At 37.1% G+C, this 19371-nt stretch overlaps 1 protein-coding gene and 1 long non-coding RNA gene across 4 annotated transcripts; one reads left to right on the top strand and one right to left on the bottom strand.

Moving 5' to 3' along the window:
* The first annotated feature begins 751 nt into the window (after nucleotides 1-751).
* Nucleotides 752-6993, top strand: LOC127501353 (uncharacterized). The gene is made up of 2 exons (XR_007926586.1): nucleotides 752-1737; nucleotides 2836-6993. It is a non-coding gene; the product is annotated as an uncharacterized LOC127501353 (long non-coding RNA).
* A 936-nt stretch (nucleotides 6994-7929) lies between these two features.
* si:ch211-171h4.5 (sialoadhesin) lies at nucleotides 7930-18158 on the bottom strand. 3 transcript variants are annotated; one of them, XM_051873296.1, is made up of 10 exons: nucleotides 18063-18158; nucleotides 17738-17794; nucleotides 17145-17495; nucleotides 16834-16994; nucleotides 16605-16752; nucleotides 14746-15015; nucleotides 13199-13292; nucleotides 9842-9860; nucleotides 9557-9631; nucleotides 7930-8794 (listed from the first exon to the last, which is right to left on the bottom strand). In XM_051873296.1, exons 2-10 carry the CDS (start codon nucleotides 17781-17783, stop codon nucleotides 8708-8710), a joined length of 1251 nt encoding a protein of 416 aa, XP_051729256.1. In that variant the 5' UTR covers nucleotides 17784-17794; nucleotides 18063-18158; the 3' UTR covers nucleotides 7930-8707. The 3 variants fall into 3 exon arrangements, with proteins under 3 accessions (XP_051729256.1, XP_051729258.1, XP_051729257.1); XM_051873297.1 differs by lacking the exon at nucleotides 7930-8794 and adding an exon at nucleotides 8831-9457; XM_051873298.1 differs by lacking the exon at nucleotides 17145-17495 and having other exon boundaries at nucleotides 18063-18131.
* Between the last annotated feature and the right edge of the window lie 1213 nt (nucleotides 18159-19371).

The following is a 19371-nucleotide window of genomic DNA, read 5'->3' as shown; positions in this document are numbered from 1 at the left end:
CAAGTCAAATTGCGAAAATGGTGAATGACCAGAATGTCCAGCTACTAATTTTAATATTTTGCCTGATATTGGCCAACATGCCCGTACAGGATAGTTTTAGTCATAACAGTCTACTATGACTGCATGTCTCACTATGGCCTCACAGACACAGACTTGCTCTCACACGCACATTTTTCGGGGATGATCCAAGCATCTGTCATTATCAGTGAGTCTAAACCAAGCACCGGTCATTTGTGACATCATCACGAGACTTTTCCTGTAGCGTAAACACCATTGTTATTGTTCCATGACCCTTAACCCATTCAAATGTATTGTCTCTAGGCACTGAAGGTGACGCTGTATGACGTTTTGTGTCTGCTAAAAGTCTTACACTTTCATTCCTTCTTTAAATTTCCAAGGCTAGACATTTGTTAAAAAAAGCTGTCAGCCAACAACTTAAAGAGTTTATATACTTTCCTTGTTTTATGTGTAAATCCACCACTGTTGAAAGTATTTACATCCTAGCCTAGTAGTTAATAGTTTCCAGGTGTCTGTATGCTACCACAGCATAGATTAATGCTTGATGATTCTGATTGGCTGACGGACTTTGATGTAACGTAAGCCATGCGCGCGCACACACACACACACACACACAAAACATTAATAAAACAAACTGGATAAGAATGAAAAACAGTTATTTTTCCCCCAAAAATATTTTTAATGTCTAAAAAAGCGCTCTTGAAAAACTGGAAAATAAAAATAACTGACAGCCTGCCTTATTTAGATTTCTTAACATGTTGATGTTGCATGATTTGTTCTTCATTCACAAATGCCTTGTCAAAAGTTTTATTAATCAGCTATTTCAAATTATGAATCTTTCTTCTTGCAGATGGAAATATACAAAGACAACCTCATACTTAAGTGCTATTCACCAGTCACCGTCTCAAATGATGACTTTCCTGTGATGCACAAACACACCGACATCCTCACACACACAAAAAAGGCTGATGGGAGGGGAGTGTGAATTCCGTTTTCGTCACTCCGTTTTTCATCTCTAATCTGCTTGTCAATGACTAACGGAATGCAAAGAATGCGGGAGAGAGACAGACGGACAGAGAGGGTGAAAGAGAGTGACTAAAGGAGTGAGTGAAAGTGAGAGGACGAGGAAAGTCTTTCATCTTATTTATTTTCCAAAGTATCTACAAGTTCACCTAATGTTAAGACGTCACAAAACTTCAACCCACATAACAGTCACAAACATTAATGAAAGACAAACACAAGGTACTGGTGGCCAAAGATGACGATAGGTGCTTCTGTACTAACCCAGGGAGTTTTTTAACACTTGATGACTGTAACTTTTTTTTTTTTTTGCATTATGTGTCTCAAAGTTATATGTAAAAGTGGCATATAATGCCACTTTTACAATATGGAAAATAAGTCACTGATGTCCCCAGAGTGTGTATGTGAAGTTTTAGCACAAAATACCCCACAGATCATTTTTTATAGCATGTTAAATTTATCACTTTTTGAGGGTGAGCAAAAACACGCCATTTTTGTGTGTGCCTTTAAGTGCAAATGAGCAGCTGCTCCCAAGAAGAGGGCAAGAGCCTGTGTTAGCAGCTCCGAGTCCGATTACCTCACGCAGAATCACTGAAAATGTCAGAAACTGTTCAGCCTTTTGTGTTCAAACCCGAGTCGGACAATGACGGAGAGACTCAAGAAGAAGTGACAACATGTGAAACAGGACATTTCTGAATGGTTAGTTGATGAATTTATCGAGCGGATGTGGAGTTATCTATCTTAAAGTCATTGTTTAGCATATTCTATCATGATAATCTATAAATCGCTCCTGTGGGAACTGTTGTAAGATGCCTAAAGAGTCAGAAAAGATATGCTGCATAAAGATAGAACAGGTATAGTTTAGTTTAATAATGGTTATAACTTTTATGACATGCTATTGCATTTGTGTTATGTACTGTATTGCAATAACATGGCCTCACCCCTTTGTTGCATGTTCTTGGGGGCAGGGTTTATGTACATTTTAGGGTTAACCCTTATAGGGTCTTTGGGGTCTTTTTGACCCCAAATGACGTTTGCTAAAATAAAAAAAAAAAAGTTCTCTTTGTACAAATGGCATGAAACTTTGTACAGTGGTTAACACTTTCTAGATCTACAAATAAAAAAAAATTGGATTCATATCTTGTTTTTATGTTAGTGTAAAAAAAAAAAAAAAAAGTCACACTCAGGGTCTTTGGGGGACCCCAGGCAACAAAATGTAATTTTGTAACAAAATAATTGTTTTTTGTAATTTTACTCTGTTTATTAATGTTTTTACTTCATATTTGTAGTTTTTGGAAGATTTATCATATCTTTTAAATTTATATAAATAAATAAACAAATATTTTTTTTGAATAGGTTTTTATACAAAAACAGATTTTTATGTAAAATTCACTTTATAAAAGACCCACATTTCTAAGTTTCATTCATGGGGATAACATGGATAATTTGACATGGTTTAGTGTAAGATTTTTGCCCATGCAGTTTTAAAAGTAAAAAATGATCACTTTTACCAGCAGATGGCTGCAGAGCTCCACTATTTGCTATGTGCTATTTGACTAACTGAAAGACATCTTTTCACAAGTTTTCTTCAGTTGGATTCACATCTAAATATTATGAAATCACAATTATGACAATAAAAATTACTTTCTGTCAAAGTTAAGCATTTTTTTGTACTGAAAAAAAATATATATATTTTTTTCAATAATGTTGATTTTGAGGATGAATTTTGTCTATTTTCTAAGCGGGGTCTCATCATAATGAAACAATATTTATTTTTTTTTTTTTTTTTCCTGGAAGATCCACACTACTGGATGTTTTGACTACATCAACGCTTTCCAAGAAGAGGGAGAAAATGGTGGCTTGAGCGGCTTCAACATGCTGTCTGTCAGAGATGATAACGTACCTAATTCATAACGTATAAATTTGTTCTTCCCTCACTGAAACTGAATTGGAATGATCAGGGAACTGAGTGAAATACTTCAGTTGAAAAGCTTTGCTGCGTTAGTGAACATTGTTCAACTTGTTGGTTTTGACGGACATTTTTTTATGCACGAATTACGCATTCTGATTCTTACATTCCTGATTTTAATATTTTCAATACTTTTCTATTCTTGATTAACATTTTTTCTTGAATCTTGAATTTAACTCTCCTATGCTGATGTAATATATATTATAAATTTGATGTGATTTTTAGTTTGATCACTATCTTTTCATTTGCAATTATTAGTTTGATAAAATGTTGTTTAATTTTCCAATTAAATGTGATACATTTTTACATGATGTGTAACATTTTATTACCCCTTCGCAGATTTTGACTCATAATATTTCCATATTTGTCAGCTACAAATCAAGGTATTTCAGATCTTCATTATTATTGTTCAAAATAATCATTATGGCATCACAAATCTATGGCAAATGTCAGCTTATACACTGCCCCATTTTGTTCAGTCTTTGTTTTGGACAGTGTTACAACCCTCCCTGTCTGCACAGAAATGATATTTTTTCTATTTCTATGATATGATCTATTTCATGATATTTTTAACATGTAGAGGAGTGGATATTATACAATATGATTAAAAGGTTGTTAAAAGTCAGGTACAATTTTTTTAACCACCTTTCAGGATTCTTTGATTTAGAAAGTTTATTAGATATAGAAATCTACATTATAAATGTCTTTACTGTCACTTTTGATTCATTTAATGCATCCTTGTTGAATAAAATTATTAGTTTTTCTCAATCGCTTTGGCACATTTTTAGAAAATTTTAACATTCTCTAACTGTAAGTGCAATTGTCACAACTGTTTGCTGGAACATCAGCACTCTATTGTATGTCTGCAAAATGTAGTAACTCACTCAAAACATTTAATTAATACTTAAAAACCTAGTTCTTGTATCAGTAAATTGGCCAGTGCCACCAAAATAGAAAGTGTTTTTGTCATCGTGTGAGCCACACTGGTCAAATGTTTAGATGTTTTTCATTATGGAAATATTTGTTATATGTGTTTTCTACTTTTTAGTTGACACTGTCTGCTTTCAACACTATACAAGAAAATCAGTTTTGTCTATCTGATTGCTCTTGTGTATCACACTGACCCCCGGTTTCACAGACAAGGTTTAAGCTAGTCCCAGACTAAAATGCATGTTTGAGCTGTTTTAACTGAAAGCAACTTGTACTGACATATCTTAAAATGTCAGTGCCATTGTTTTGTCTCAAGATAAACATCAGTAATGTTTTTTTCTAGTGTACATTTATAAAAGCTTCTTAAATATCCTAATTGAACTAAGGCCTAATCCTGGTTTAAGCTAATCCCTGTCTGTGAAACCGAGCCTGAGCTTTTTAGATACAGATTCCAGCAGTAGGTAAACATTTAATAGGAAAAGTCAATAGTACAGACACACACACACACACACACACACACACAAAATGGACATTTGTCCACACTTTATTTTAGGTGTCCTTATCTACTATGTACTTACATCAAAAAATATGTACAGTGTACTTATTGTGTTCATGTTGTATTGCAAAACACTTGTGCTGCTATTGAGGTGGAGGACAGGTTTAGTGGTATGGGTAGGTTCACGTAAGGGTGGGTTAAGGGAAGGCTCAACAGTGTAATTACAGCTGTATTTTTTTTTTTTTTTTTTTTTTAAATAAGTACAATGTAAAAACATGTACACAATAGGTGCATTGTATCAAATTATTCATTTACAGTAAGTGTTAGACCAAAGTAGTTAAAAACACCTAATATAAAGTGGGACTGAACATTTTCATTTATACAGCACATTTATTTTTGTATTTTTAAACATAACACAGTTATGTTTAGTTTGTCTTAGTTTATCATGTCTTTTTAGTTTTCATTCATTCTCATGTATTCCTTTGTTCGACTTTCCCACCACTCCTTTGTTACCGTGGTCACCGTAATTATGAGTTTGTTTGGTTCAGCAAAGTTCCAGTAATTATCTTGTTTGAGTTCCTATTTATGTACCCTCATGTTCATTCCCTGTTCAGTCACGTTCACATTTACTGTCTGTTGCTACCTTCTGGTAACCTTGTGGATATTTGATATTAAACTTGTGTTGGAACTAGGGCTGCACGATTTATCGCAATTTTATCGCATGCAATTTGGCAAAGGCTGCGATTATTATCTGCGCAGCTTGTCAGAGCTATACGGCTTTGTGATCAGTAGTAAATGCTTCTGAAATCTGAAAGCCAGAGGGCGCTCTCGTGCAGAAATTGCAAATATGCCCTGCAGCAGAAGTAGAACACGTGTCATTCCAGGAAATCCCATATTATCGCTGTAGCTGAATAAACAGAATATTGAAACGTTTGATTAAACATGACTAATAAACACACGACTGCCTTATTTTTTGTAAGAAGCCGCATCATTTCACAGAAGGATGCTCAACTGTTGTTGTGAAGTGAGTTTGGAGTAAAAACATGTTATTAAATGTCTTTTGTTGGACAAGATGTTTATAAACGCTTCTCATGTCTGTAAAGATGTTTGACGCGTGTTGCTTTTCAAATGCACATTATAAGCGATTCAAACTCGCAGTGCTTTCAGATGGATTAGCATTTGGAGCCATAGTTCATTGACAAGCTGCGCATTAAAAAATAATCGCACAAAGCCAAATCGTTTAAGCGTGATTTCAGTGGGTTTTTTTTCTAATCGTCGGATTAATTGTGCAGCCCTAATTGGAATCTTATTCTTCATCTTCTTTTTGCCTGCAACCATGTGCCACCTGCCCTCTAGACGACGAGACCCTGAAGAACCTGTTCTGGATCGGGCCAATTACCATCAGCATGTTGACCTCCCAGACACCTCTGGACTTAACTGGAGGAATACCATCATTAGGTGGCTGGAGAGTGTCTTGCCCCAGTCGAGAGCACAGCCAGACCCAGAGCCTGAATCACCATTTTCGACTGAGGAGAATTCATGTGAGCCCCCTGCAGACAGAGAGCTACCACCTGCCACGACGCGTCAGCTAGAGCCCGAGGAGAAGAGGACAGAGCTGACCCTTGCCCTGGAAGTGGAGCTCCATCGTGAGTCTGACCAGGGGTGTGAGCCTGTGGCATCAGTGGAGTCTCCGGGGAGTCCTTGATGTGACGTACTCTGCTTCCGCCACAGACCTACGGGCCGTCCGCTGCGCTCCGTTCCTCCACCCCTATGGCTGCAGGGGGCTTCTCCTTCCCTTCGGCGTTGCTTCTGTCCTCAGTCACACCGGCTCTTCGGATACTCTGGCTCCATCTTTGACACTCGTCACCGCAGCATCGCCGAGGTCTCCAGTGTCTGCGACACTCGTTTCCATCGGCTCTCTGTCTGTGCTCATGGATCCATCGCCATCATTTCCTGCAGTCATCCACCAGCTGTCATCAGCCACGACACCATCTGGACTCCCCCCCACCTCGACTCTGCTGTGGCCTGTCGGCACTGGCAAGCTCTGGGTCTGTGCCAGCGAACTATCTCCACCATTGCCGCCAGGGGATCGTCGTCTTCTATCTGCCACCATCCTTCTGTCGACACCATATTCCATCACCATCCCTTTGCCACATCTTGTCACCACATCCACGTCCACCTCCAATCCCTTTCTCCCTCTGCTTTCCTCTGTTACTGCACGAGATCGCGCCTAGCCGGAGGGGGGAGTTATGTCAGTTATGTTGAGTTTGTCTTAGTTATCTTGGATTTTTAGTTTGTTTTTATTCATTCTCATGTGTTCCTTTATTTGACTTTCCCACCACTCCTTTGTTACCAGGGTCACCGTCATTGAGTTTGTATGGTTCAGCTGTTTTATTAATCATCTTGTTTGAGTTCCTATTTAAGTTCCCTCATGTGAGAGTACGTTAATGTAGTACCCTCATGTTCATTCTCTGTCCAGTCACGTTCACATTTACTGTGTGTTGCTACCTTCTGTTAACCTTGTGGATATTTGATATTAAACTCGTGTTGGAACCGTATTCTTCATCTTCGTCTGTTTGCCTGCCACCACCCATGACAACTTTATTATATCTTCCCCTAATACCAACACCACACATTCTTACCTGTCTTCCTATTGCTCTTCACAACAAACAACTGTGAATTTTCTGTTTACATGTAACGCATTTCTACAAATAAACTGCTGTTGCTGCTTAGGCATTTAGACCTTCCCCAATGTTTAAAAATGGTAGTGATTGTGCTGGGCGAACTCCATATGGCCTAATGCAGGGCTATTCAACTGGCGGCCCGCGGGCCGAATCCGGCCACCGAGCTAATTTGTTCCGGCCCTTCAAGTATCCTAGTGTGAAAAAGACATCTCTAGAATAAACTTTTAAGTCGGACAATGGGCCCTACAGTTATGAAGTGACACGCATCTGTTCCATACAGCAAAAGCTGCAGTCGCAGCGCAGAGCATGAGTCACGTGACGTTAGGCGAGTGGCGCGAGCAGCCTCTCCCGTGAGACGCGATGAGAGAGAAAGCAAGCGCAAATCCTGGCAGCGGCAGGTCGCAGTGCCACTTCCGGTGGCATCCCCATACCACGGATTTCTCTGGCAGCTGCCCGAATTGCTGCTGTTTGCTCTGTAAAAAACTACACTGTTCTCGGTGGCGTGTGGTGGTGTTTTAAAATAATGAGGCAAAGTGTGTATTATGTGTATTATACAGGTGTATTATTATTATTATTATTATACATTTTTAATGTATCAGCTGCCAGAGTTCGTGTCAGGAGTCAGAGGCAGCTGCCACGATCGTTTGTCGCCGTTTCTGCTGTTAACTACACTGTTTTTTTGTGTTTTTTTTAAATAAAAGATTTGATGATGCATATTATATACCAGCAAGCAGATGTGACCAGAATATGAACCCAATAAGCTAAATTAAATCTTCCAATGTTATGCAGTTTCAAAATACAACATGAGCATGTTTAAATGCAGGAAAAAAGTTTACTTGGGTGTCTTGTGGTGCAAAAATACAACATATGCTTTTCATGAACTGGCCCCCATGACAAACTAGTTGAATATCCCTGGCCTAATGTATGCTTCCAAACTTGATTAGTAAGATTGTGATTTCATTACAATGGCAGGCCATTTGCCAATTTAGCAGACATTAAAAATATTTCACATCATAGGTATTTATGGAATATACATGCATGTCCAACAGATTTTGATAATTCAATGGATAATTTTGCATGTGAAGACTCACACAATGAAAGAATTCTTTAAAATTGTGAAGAGTTTGACAATTCACTGAGAATCAACGTATCAGTTTTGATAAGTAGTTATTGTGCAAATTGTAGACAGTTGTACTTACTCTTTTGCACACCTGTGCCAAAACACATGCAATTTGCTTAAATCAAGAAATTCAAATCTGATGTGAACAAGAAACTAATCTTCTCAAGTCTCATTCAAGAATTGAGCCCAAGCAATTGAGAAAAACTGTAATATCATTCAGGGGGAAAAAAAAATCTTACAGTCCCTGAACTTTTGAATGGTAGTGTATATAAAATTAAACAAAATAACCTTCAAATTCAGATATCATCTGCACAGTCATTGTGATTTGATTAATTATTTGGACTTTCCCATTATATTGTTTGCAAAAGCAGAGATACAAAACAAATAGTGCAGAAAACCACATGACACAAGCCTCAGAACAGATTGGAACCTGCATCTCCAACATGGACACCACAGCATTTTGTTTCTAGCTAACTTCTAGGCCATGGCTCCAACATGGGCTTATGTTTACTCAAGTTTCTGTTTTCGTAGTCCTCTTCAGTTCCGCTGCCCCTCGTCTGCAGTAGAGAAGGATAGAGAAGTCCACAATGCATCACATACACACTTTACTTACTATAAAAAACACTATGCTTAGTACATACAGTGTGTCATACACTGCATATTAAATTAATGTAAACAAAATGCAGATATATTTTTTCAGATGAGAAAACTGATGATTGCTGCACAAACATTTTAGTCTTTCATTCAAATTTGAAGGGAATAAAACACAAATGATGATATTTTGGTGTCTTCATTATGGTTTGTAATGGAACTGATGATACAGCAGTTCATAAGAAATCAGGACAAATTTCTCCCCTCTATCTTGCATGTACACACTCCAAAGCAAAAGCTTTTGCACATGCCTCATGTCAGCACTGCATCTAGTCATCAGCCTATCAGTGTTTATTATGCTTGCGCAACTCCTGTTTTCTGAGAAATATATCTAACTATATCCTGTCTCAGGAAATTGATAACCATACAACTAGTTGATTTAACAGTTGATTGAATTATGTCATCGGAAAAAGCCTCATAATATCTAAGCACAACTTACATGGAATATAACGGCTGCTTTCCAGAGAAATAACAAATTAAACTGTTGCAGCAGGTCTTCAATGCATCTTTAAAAGTATACTTGCATGCCAAGATGCATAATCACGTTCAAATAGAAGAATGTTGTTTTTCTGTGTGGTTTAACAAATTACCCTTTAATACCAAACATTTTTGGCAAGGAAGTAATTTCTACATATGAACAGAGCAAAAATGTATATGAAAACACTGACCTGTATTACATTGTACACTGAGTCACTGGTCTTGCGAAGGGTGGCGTACGTCAAGGGTGGCATACCTTCGAACCCCTAATAGCACGAAAGACAAATGCAGTTTATGGGTCTTTGAAAATGATAAATATCTTGAATCCAGTGAATTTCTTCCATTTCATCATTTTAACAATAAATCTTTCACTTTGTGCTCTGCGAATTTCCCTGAGAGCAAAGTTTGTGCTATATCATATTACTCTGTTTTTCTGCTCTGAGTCTTGGGATGATTTATGATGGTGTCATACTTACTTTAAGTCTTTTTAACAGGCTGAAAGAGAAGAAATAATGTAATTTAGTAACACTTTACAATAAGGTTTCTTTTTAGTTTTAGTTGTCATGAACTAACAATGAACATTGCATCTACAGCAGCATTTATTAAAGGAGGAGTTCAATTTAAAATGAAAATTACCCCAAGATTTACTCACCCTCAAGCCATCCTAGGTGTATATGACTCTGAAGGTGGTCTGGCAGAAGCTAGATATTTAGGGCCCAAGCACCGATGGTGTGAGGACCCTATTTGAATTGCTCAGTCAATTATTCTTCTTCTCTAAATTGAATTACATTTTTGAGGGCCTAAACACGCTCGAAAACTCATGAAACTTTGCACACGCGTCAGAAGTGGTGAAAATTGATGTCTGATATGGGTTTCAGAATTAGGTGTGGCAAAATGGCTCGATAGCACCACCTACAAAATTTCAATTAAGCGCCTTTCGTGCTACGTTTCATGTACAGGTATGAAATTCAGTACACACATGTAACAGCCCAGTACCTACAAAAAAGACCCTGGGTGCAAAATCTGAAAACCCAACAGGAAGTGAGATATTTAGAATTTTCTCTTCAAAATTTTTGCAGTTTTTGTCATTTCCAGTCGTTGTACTTTAACAAACTCCTCCTAGATATTTTATCAGATTAACATCATATTTGGTCAGTCTAATCTAAAGGCTTTAGCGATGTTAAATTGCGAAGATCTTGAGTTTTCGCTGAAGGGCGTGTCCGTGGCGGCCTGACAAATTTCGATGTTTCGCCATGAAATAGGAAGTTGTTGTAACGCAGGCATGCAGTGTCCGATCTGCCCCAAACTTCACGTTTTATTATAGTCCTAGCCCGAAGACATCTACATGTTACAGTCATAGCACCACCTGCGGGCAACAGGAAATGTCATATTTTACACTGTGATTAACTCCTCGTAGAGATTTAACCAGATCAACATCGTATTTGGGCAGTCTAATCTTAAGGCCTTAGCAGTGTTAACTTGCGAAGATCTTGAGTTTTTGTTGGAGGGCGTGTCCGTGGCGGTCTGACAAAATCTGATGTTTCGCCATGAAAGAGGAAGCTGTTGTAACTCAGGCATACAATGTCCGAACTGCCTCAAACTTCACGTGTGATAAGACTCATGGCCTGATGACAATATTCAGTTAGTCATAGCACCACCTGCTGGCAACAGGAAATGACATGCTTTATACTGTAATTCACTCCCAGAAACACATTTAAATATCCCATGAAGTACCAAACATACTAGAAACACGCTAAATCATGCAACACTTGGTTAAGTGCTAATGTTTGCGATTAATGCCACAAAACAGGAAGTTGTTGTAACTCATGTAACTACATGGCAACATTCAGTTACAGTCAAAGCGCCACCTGTTGGCAGCAGGAAGTGTGGCACTTTGAAACAACTTTGCCATAATTCTCCTGTATTTACTTGATTACATGCATGTCGCCCACTGTTCACTGTTTTCCTAAGGCCAACGAGTGGCGGTGAGGTCGGGTGCTAGGGCCCTTTCATCGCTGCTTGCAGCTTTAATTTACTTTATAACTTTTCTTACACAAACGCATCGATTTGCTTCAGAAGGCCTTTATTAACCCCCCGGAGCCGTGTGGAGTGCGCTTATGATGGATAGATGCGCTTTCTTGAGCTTCATACTTGTTGGTCCTTGTTGGTTCACTGCCATTATAAAGCTTTGATGCGTCAGGATATTTATTAATATATCTCAGATTGTGTTCATCAGAAAGAAGAAAGTCATATTCACCTAGGATGGCTTGAGGGTGAATAAAGCTTGGAGTAATTTTCATTTTATAAAGTGAACTAATCTTAGTCAATAGTAATTTCAACATTTACTAATACATTTTTAAAATCCCAAGTTCACATTTGTTAATGCACTGAAAACTAACAGGAACAATCAACGAATAATTAGATTTTTTTTTTACACCCAATGTAATGTTTTGTGCCACAGCTTCCCTGAAATAACAGTATTTGGTGATTACCAAAATCATTTTTTATGTTTCTGTAATGGTTAATCCACACCAGTATGTGTAAGCTCTTTAGTCACAGTTGTGTTTCTACTGCTAAAATATAATTATTGTTGGGATTTAATGGATTCAAAGACAGATCGTACAAAAGTTTAATCAAAAGCAAGTCTTTGGGAACAACTAGAAACTATCTGAAAGTCAATAACAACAGAGACTGTGGAAAAGTACATAAAAACAATGCCAGCAAGAATGCAAGCTGTTATCAAGGCCAAAGGAGGCCATACAAAATAAAATATATACATTTTTGGTTATTATCTGTGAATAAAGACTATTTAGTTGTTTCAGTTTGTTATTTGCCTAATAAATTACAATAAAATTTTTAGTTTTAAACAAGTTTTTGACAGATCACTCATTGTTAGTTCATGTTAGCTAATGCATTTACTAATGTTGACAAATGTGACCTTAAAAGCATTACCAATATTTTGCATAATATATATACAATTAAAACACCAGTGATTAGAATTAGAATAGAAACACGTCAACATTATTGCAATATTTTTGATTAATTTAGGTGTGACTATCATTTAGGTGGTTTTAGAATCTGAATGTTACATAAAATATATGTATAATAAGAATTAAATGAAAAATGTTTGCGACTAAGTCAATAAACCTGGAGAAATGCCAAAGGGATCAAGCTAGCCTCTTTAGCCCCTGCTGGTGGATGCTATAACATATTACAGGTTAGGGCTCTAGAAGGGATACAGCTACGGCCAGATTGTCCTACTGGGCATGTGCACATCAATATTGCGTCATTTTTGTCATACTGGGAAGGTTTGGGGTTGGGGTAGGTGCAGATGTTAATAAAACACAATCTGATAAGTAACAAATTTAATTTATTGTTATTTTATGGTGAGATTTTTGGAGACTTCTGGCCGTAGCTGTATCCCTTCTAGCCACAACCCATATTACACAAAATCCATCTTTCTCTGTTGGTGGCCATTCAGAATTAGTTTTGTATTCTGAATTAATCCTTTTTCAAGTAACATATAAATCACAATAATTTTCAGGGGGGTCATGCGTTAGCAGAGCTACTGCCATGCTACTGGATATAGCTTTCCTTAGATATATTATAGACCTTTTTAAACCAGTCAAACCCTGACCTATTTTTTTTTTTTTTTTCATTTCGTCTCTATTCATTTCAGGATGTGACTCCTTGATTACAGGAAATAAAGGTCTGCCTGGACATGGAGATATCAGTGAAGTTGATCTTACACTGAATCATATTTAAAAACAGGCTGAACATCATGCTATGAGTGTCAAAGTTCTTGCTGTTTGTAGCCTTTTTTCAAAACCCACCTTTTGTATTTGACTAAATCCACTGCAGTAATGAGAATTAAGAAAAGCGTCAGAAGCCCACATACAACGTACAGTGCAATGGAGCACTGGCAACCTGAATCAGACAAAAACAGAAGAAAAATGGGTTTAGCTGGTTTTACGTCACTATATTATGACATCTTATTTACTTACATACCACTACAAGAACACCCAAGGAGATACATAACTCAAGTTCACATAAAGCACATTACTTTCCACATTGCAGTTACACATGGTCTGAGAATGAACATTCTTAAGGTTAGCAAGTTTACACATCAACTAATTGCCTGCTGATATTCATACGAATGTATTTTGATGTGGTTTGGATGTTGTTTGTGATTTAATTGCTTGTTTACACTGAGATCTGACCGTGTGTCCACTTATTGCCTCTATGCAGCCACATCAATACTGCCATTCAAAGAGTTTGCCATGAATCACCTTCATCATTAGTGAAGCATAGATGAAATCATTGTTCTAAAGTGATTATGGGTCAGTGACACATAAAGACGTCCAAGATGATGAAAAGAAAGCATGAAAGCATGAAGTAATCTCCTAGACATGTAAACAAGCAAACAAAAAACGTTTTGATTTAAAGTCAAGTAAACAGCATATTTTCCTAACCCCTTAAACTGAATACATATTTGTACACATGTAATCATATTTTCCTTTTTTACTTACTAGAATTCTCCAAAGCTTATTATGGTTTGACATGTTATGTCTTGTGTTTGATATTGAGCAAAAAAGCAGCTAACTACATTAAAGCTATTATATTATGCTATATTATTTAGCAAAATTTTGTATATATCACTACAAAAAAGAAGACAGAAATTGCACTGCAATCTGTTCAGGTACTCAAATAAATTGTGAATGATTGATTAAATGAACCAACCAGATGAATCAAATCACTAAAATGAATCAAACCTCCCAATGCTTCTAGTGAGAAAAAGAATGGATATTTTAGCAAGCATATTTGATTATAACCTCAGGTCGCTCAGTTTAATCACGTTAAACTGATGATATTTCTTAAAAAAGTAGCTTGTTTGCTTGCAAAAACCTGAGGTACAGAAAATAAATTGTTATACAAGTTAACTATATATAGCCCCTCTAGTTCACATCTGCCTGCTCCAAGCGGGACACAAACCCAGGCCCGTCCGCATGGGAGGTGGGCGCTCTAACAAGGAGGCTAATGACCGCAGTCTCTAGCATCAGTTGCTAGAGCACCTCTTGAGTTCAGGGGAGTGAGGTTTACACGCACAGCTCTTACTAGCCTACACTCACCCCCCTAAACCTCACTCCCATCCGGGTCACGACACCAATGTAGCCCCTCTAGTTCGCACCTGCCCGCTTCAAGCAGGACGCGAACCCAGGCCTGTCCGCATGGGAGGAGGGTGCTCTTACAAAGAGGCTAAACACCACGGTCTCTAGAGCACCTCTTGAGTTCAGGGGAGTGAGGTTTATACGCACTGCTCTTACTAGCCTACGTCTGTTACATATATTAGTAAAGGTTCTGCTAACAGAAAGATATTTACTATTTATGTCCACAGCAACAGCCTTCGATTGGTCGGTCCCGTGGTTGTTGTAGACCTTGCAGACATACAGACCCTGAACATTATTTCTGGCTGTCATTGTTAGAGTCTGTCCTTGATTCTGCAATTCTAGCTCCCCAGATCCACTGTCTTTGTACCACTCATAGCGCCTGACTGCAGGGTTGGCATCACTATGACAGCTCAGTATCACCACACTGCCTTCAGACACTGGACCCGATGGACTCACAAGGGCTATGGTGTTTTTGGGAGCATCTGAAAGAGAAGATTGACCTGTGTCCTTAAATTGTACATAATAGACACGTTATTTAAAAAAAAAGAAAGTCTGAGACCACCTAAAAAATCAGGGATTCAAAATATAATTTAAATCAACAGAATGTTTTGAATTTTGAATAAACAAATAAACACTATGATGTCAACTGAATAATAATTAAAGATTCTGTACTATTTCATGTGACTCCTTTCTACAGCACTCAGATGTTCTTGCTTCCATTCAAGCTCAATATTTTCTTTGGATCATTCTCGAATAATGCTGAACATTATCATTATTGTCATTATAAGCATTTACACAAACTTCATACAAACTGAAAAAGCAAAAGAGGGACAAAAGACATTATGAAATTCTTGTTTGTTTTTTTAATTCAACTTAATCAAATTGCTATTCTTGTAATACAATTTTTAACTGAAAAAGTTTTAACTTGTGTACTTTTGGACACCACCATGTTAAAAAAAAACACTCAGCATTTTAGTTTCGGTGGACTTGAACTTGTGTGTACTGACGTCTTTCTGCGGTTGAAACAACATACCTTCTGATGTTCATTCATGTTTATTTTGTGCAAAAACTAAGAAGAGATGATCGGTTTACGTGTCGCTAGAACTGAAGCGGTACAGCAATCTGTCACTACACATTAAAGAGGCACAAAACGGCATTAAATGACAAAAATTCAAAAGCTAAGACTTTGTTTCATACCAAAAGTAACCTCCTCTGTCTTGTCTGTCTGCGTGTTGTTAGTTTCAGCGTTGTCACTCTTGATGAAGTGTGGCATGAGAGCACCATGGCTTGTCAGACGTAGCAACAGTAACTAAGGGGGGGGTGGGTCTTTGCAAAGCGTCAATTATCTGAACATGCTCCTCCCGAACTTTGTTAATAAAACCTCATATGAGATGAATGCGGAAAGATGCTCCCTTTGTGGCCAATAGGCACTTTTGCCGAGCATACCCGTGAGCTCTGCAGCAGACTTCTACCTGTCAGTCATAGTGCCATTACGTCATGAAAGTGTACTTCATTTTTTCACACATATGCTGTATGCACAGTTGAACACACAGCCTTTCAAAGTAGCTATAACGTTACTCCATTTGATAGCGTGCGTGAACGCAGGCAGTCGACACATGCGCTCTAGAAAGTTTAATCTTTGTCCAATGTCTGTGCTATTTTTCTCCAGAAGTTATGACTGATAAAAATGTCTTTGTATTCTTTTTAACTAAAGTTGCGCTATCTCATAATAACCCTCTCACACAAGTGCGGGCCAGTGTTGCCACCTTGTGGAACAACTGATTAGTACAAAACAAATTAAATACGCATGTGCGACCTGCGTGTACAAAATATGTGTGGTTAAAAAAAAAGGAGTGGCAAGCGAACAGTAAGCTTCGAAAAATATTCTGGTGATGAAAATAGCATCTTGTGCATTGTAGGCGGATCTGCGTGTACACGTAAAAACCAAAGTATATAGCTTACTTTGGTTATTAGGGTTCCATCTGGGACATTTCCAATAATATTTGCTCATAAATAAAAATAATTGCTTTTATGCTTATAGTAATTGCTTTTCTTTCTCTGTTTCACATACAAAGCACTCTGAGGATAATGCTGGTCTCAACAGGTCTTTTGGCGCCCTGGGAGTACAAAAGAGAGCAGGAGACTTTAAGGCGGTCATTTAGAGGCGTGGCATTGAGCATCTGAGAGGAGACCAACAGTGTCTGTCCAAATTCATCCTCCTTAGGAAAAAAGAGGTTAAAGCATCAGGACACAGAACTGTAGTTTACAATCATCATGCCTTGCCTGGTGTTATATTTCACCTGTAGGGCTGGTGTGAGCTGTTCTCCTAGTAGTGGGTTCCACTGCATCAGAGGTTGTATTGAGGGACATGAGATCACAGTGGAACAGGTCAATTTTAACTTGGTGCCCTCTAGAACTTCCAGCACCTGAACATGTGGGTCCAGGATAGGCGGTGGAACGTCTTGGAATTAAGAAGAGAGTTGAGACATTAACTGTTTCACCCGCTCGATACAATACATCAAAAAAAAAAAAAAAAAAAGGATGGGGGTGTGTGTGGGGGTGCATTTTGGCACAACATGCTGTTATTCTTTAATAAAATAAGGATTCCAACCTTTATGGACTGTGATGTTCACTCCATCCTTATAACTGTATATGAGAGGTTCAGGACCCTGAAGTCTTAAGAAATATATGTCACTGAATTCAGCAGGAAAGTTATGAAACACTGTGGTGCAATTTTTGTTTAAGATGTTGCCAATCACGTTTCCTTTTAGAAGAGAAAACTCTGAACTGAGAACATTTGCCCCATATACGGTTGTTTTCTTCCACATTACCTCAACAGACTTGTTTAGGAACTTTTTGAATGAGTCGGGAAACTCAAACTGACATGGAATTTGAACACAGAAACCACTTATCGCATCTATCTTCTGAGGCATTTTAATGTCCCATGTGTTGCTGGCAGCACCTTCATACATAAACACAAAGGGCATGTTCTACATTAGTTTAATACAGTACATAATGGCAACGTATAGATCTGCTTAACTTTACAACACAATGAATTAGAAGTGCGAGTAAAATCGCCAGCCATCCTTATAAACAGCATCATTTCGCCATAGACACTCATTCAGTATTTGTTCATGGATTAATCTAAAACTATGTAGGCTAATATTTCAAACCCAACAGTTCAACAAAACTAAAGTATCTCACCTCTCAACATCCAGATTATGACAACCAAGGCTTTAGGTCCACTCATGTTGTTAAAATCTGGAAAAAAACATATGAGAAATTTCAGTCAAGTAAACAGATGTGGCTTTTTAGACTTTGTTTTATCCTTTTTGACTTTGTGTGTAGACATACATTGGAACATACATAGATTGTAAAGGAACACTTAACCACTTTAAATTATTAAATTAATACTGATTATTACTGATTTTTACTTTGTAAAATTTCTATTGATATATTTATTTATTTATATATATATATATATATAATATTATTTGGTTTGTAATCAAAAATAATCAGAGACTTTTACCTGATGCAGAGCTGTCAGACAGTCACTCGGCAACTAAATGGATTACTGGAAACTGGAACTGGAAACACTAGAGTTTCACCATTAGCTTACTAAAAATTTTACTATTACAAAAAGATGGTGAAACAGGACATTTGTTCTTCCTTTTAGGGTAAAATAAGTTGTAAAAGGAATTTTATGTAAAATATACAGTGGTGTGTATTGAAATATGGTGTGTATTTATAATCATACCTGTATATTATTTTAAACCTAATAAAAAAAAAATAAAAAATAGTCCACTTTAATGTACAAATCAATCAGCCTAACAACAAAACTAACACTGAAACTACATTTTAGTAATGTTTATATTGAAGGCACCACTGGTGAATAGGGTAAATATCGCCAGACTTCCTCAGTCGATTAATTATAGAACATTTATACAATCATTTTGTATGTTTTTCTGAAATGTTATGTTTAAATAGGCAAACAATCTAATTAAGTGCTAATTTGCATATAGAAACAAACATTTTGGTTTTGGATATCTCTTTTTAATCACTCCATAAAAAGAAAATACAGAGAGTCAAAAAAATAGACATTTTAAGAATTAAATGTTATATAACTCAGGTTTGAAAAACACACAAACAAACCCCTCTGTACAAACTTTAAGAATAAAGATATAGGCTAGAACTGGAAAGTGCTAATGAAGTGGAGATTTGTCTCGTTTTGAGAAAATAATAATCTTTAAATAATCTATTTATTAATAATCTTTATTATATCTATCATATTGAGAAATCATGTGGGAATATGCAAAATGAAAATTTTTTATACCTATACATCTTTCCTTCTTACAAACATCTCGTCACTGTTTATTTTTCCACTTTTATCCAATTTTTTTAATGTAATTTTTTAGTGTGTAATTGTTTTAATCCCAAGACATTTACTTTAAACTCTATAGATTGCAAACTAACCCTCAAGCTTCACTGTAATAAAACAACCAGTTGATAAAATATTGTATTACTAGTCTTAAAGGGTTAGTTCACCCAAAAATAATGTCATTTATTACTCACCCTCATGTCGTTCTACACCTGTAAGACCTTCGTTCTTCTTCGGAACACAAATTAAGATACTGTTGATGAAATCCGATGGCTCAGTGAGGCCTTCATTGCCAGCAACGTTACTGTACCTCTCAAGGTCCATAAATGTACTAAAAACATATTTGAAACAGTTCATGTGAGTACAGTTGTTCTATCTTAATATTATAAAGCAACAAGAATATTTTTGTGCACCAAAAAAAACAAAATAACGACTTTTCAACAATATCTATATGGGCCGA

The sequence above is a fragment of the Ctenopharyngodon idella genome, chromosome 19 (assembly GCF_019924925.1).
Source record: "Ctenopharyngodon idella isolate HZGC_01 chromosome 19, HZGC01, whole genome shotgun sequence".
Lineage (NCBI taxonomy): Eukaryota > Metazoa > Chordata > Actinopteri > Cypriniformes > Xenocyprididae > Ctenopharyngodon > Ctenopharyngodon idella.
This window is presented reverse-complemented; position numbering and strand designations above follow the sequence as displayed.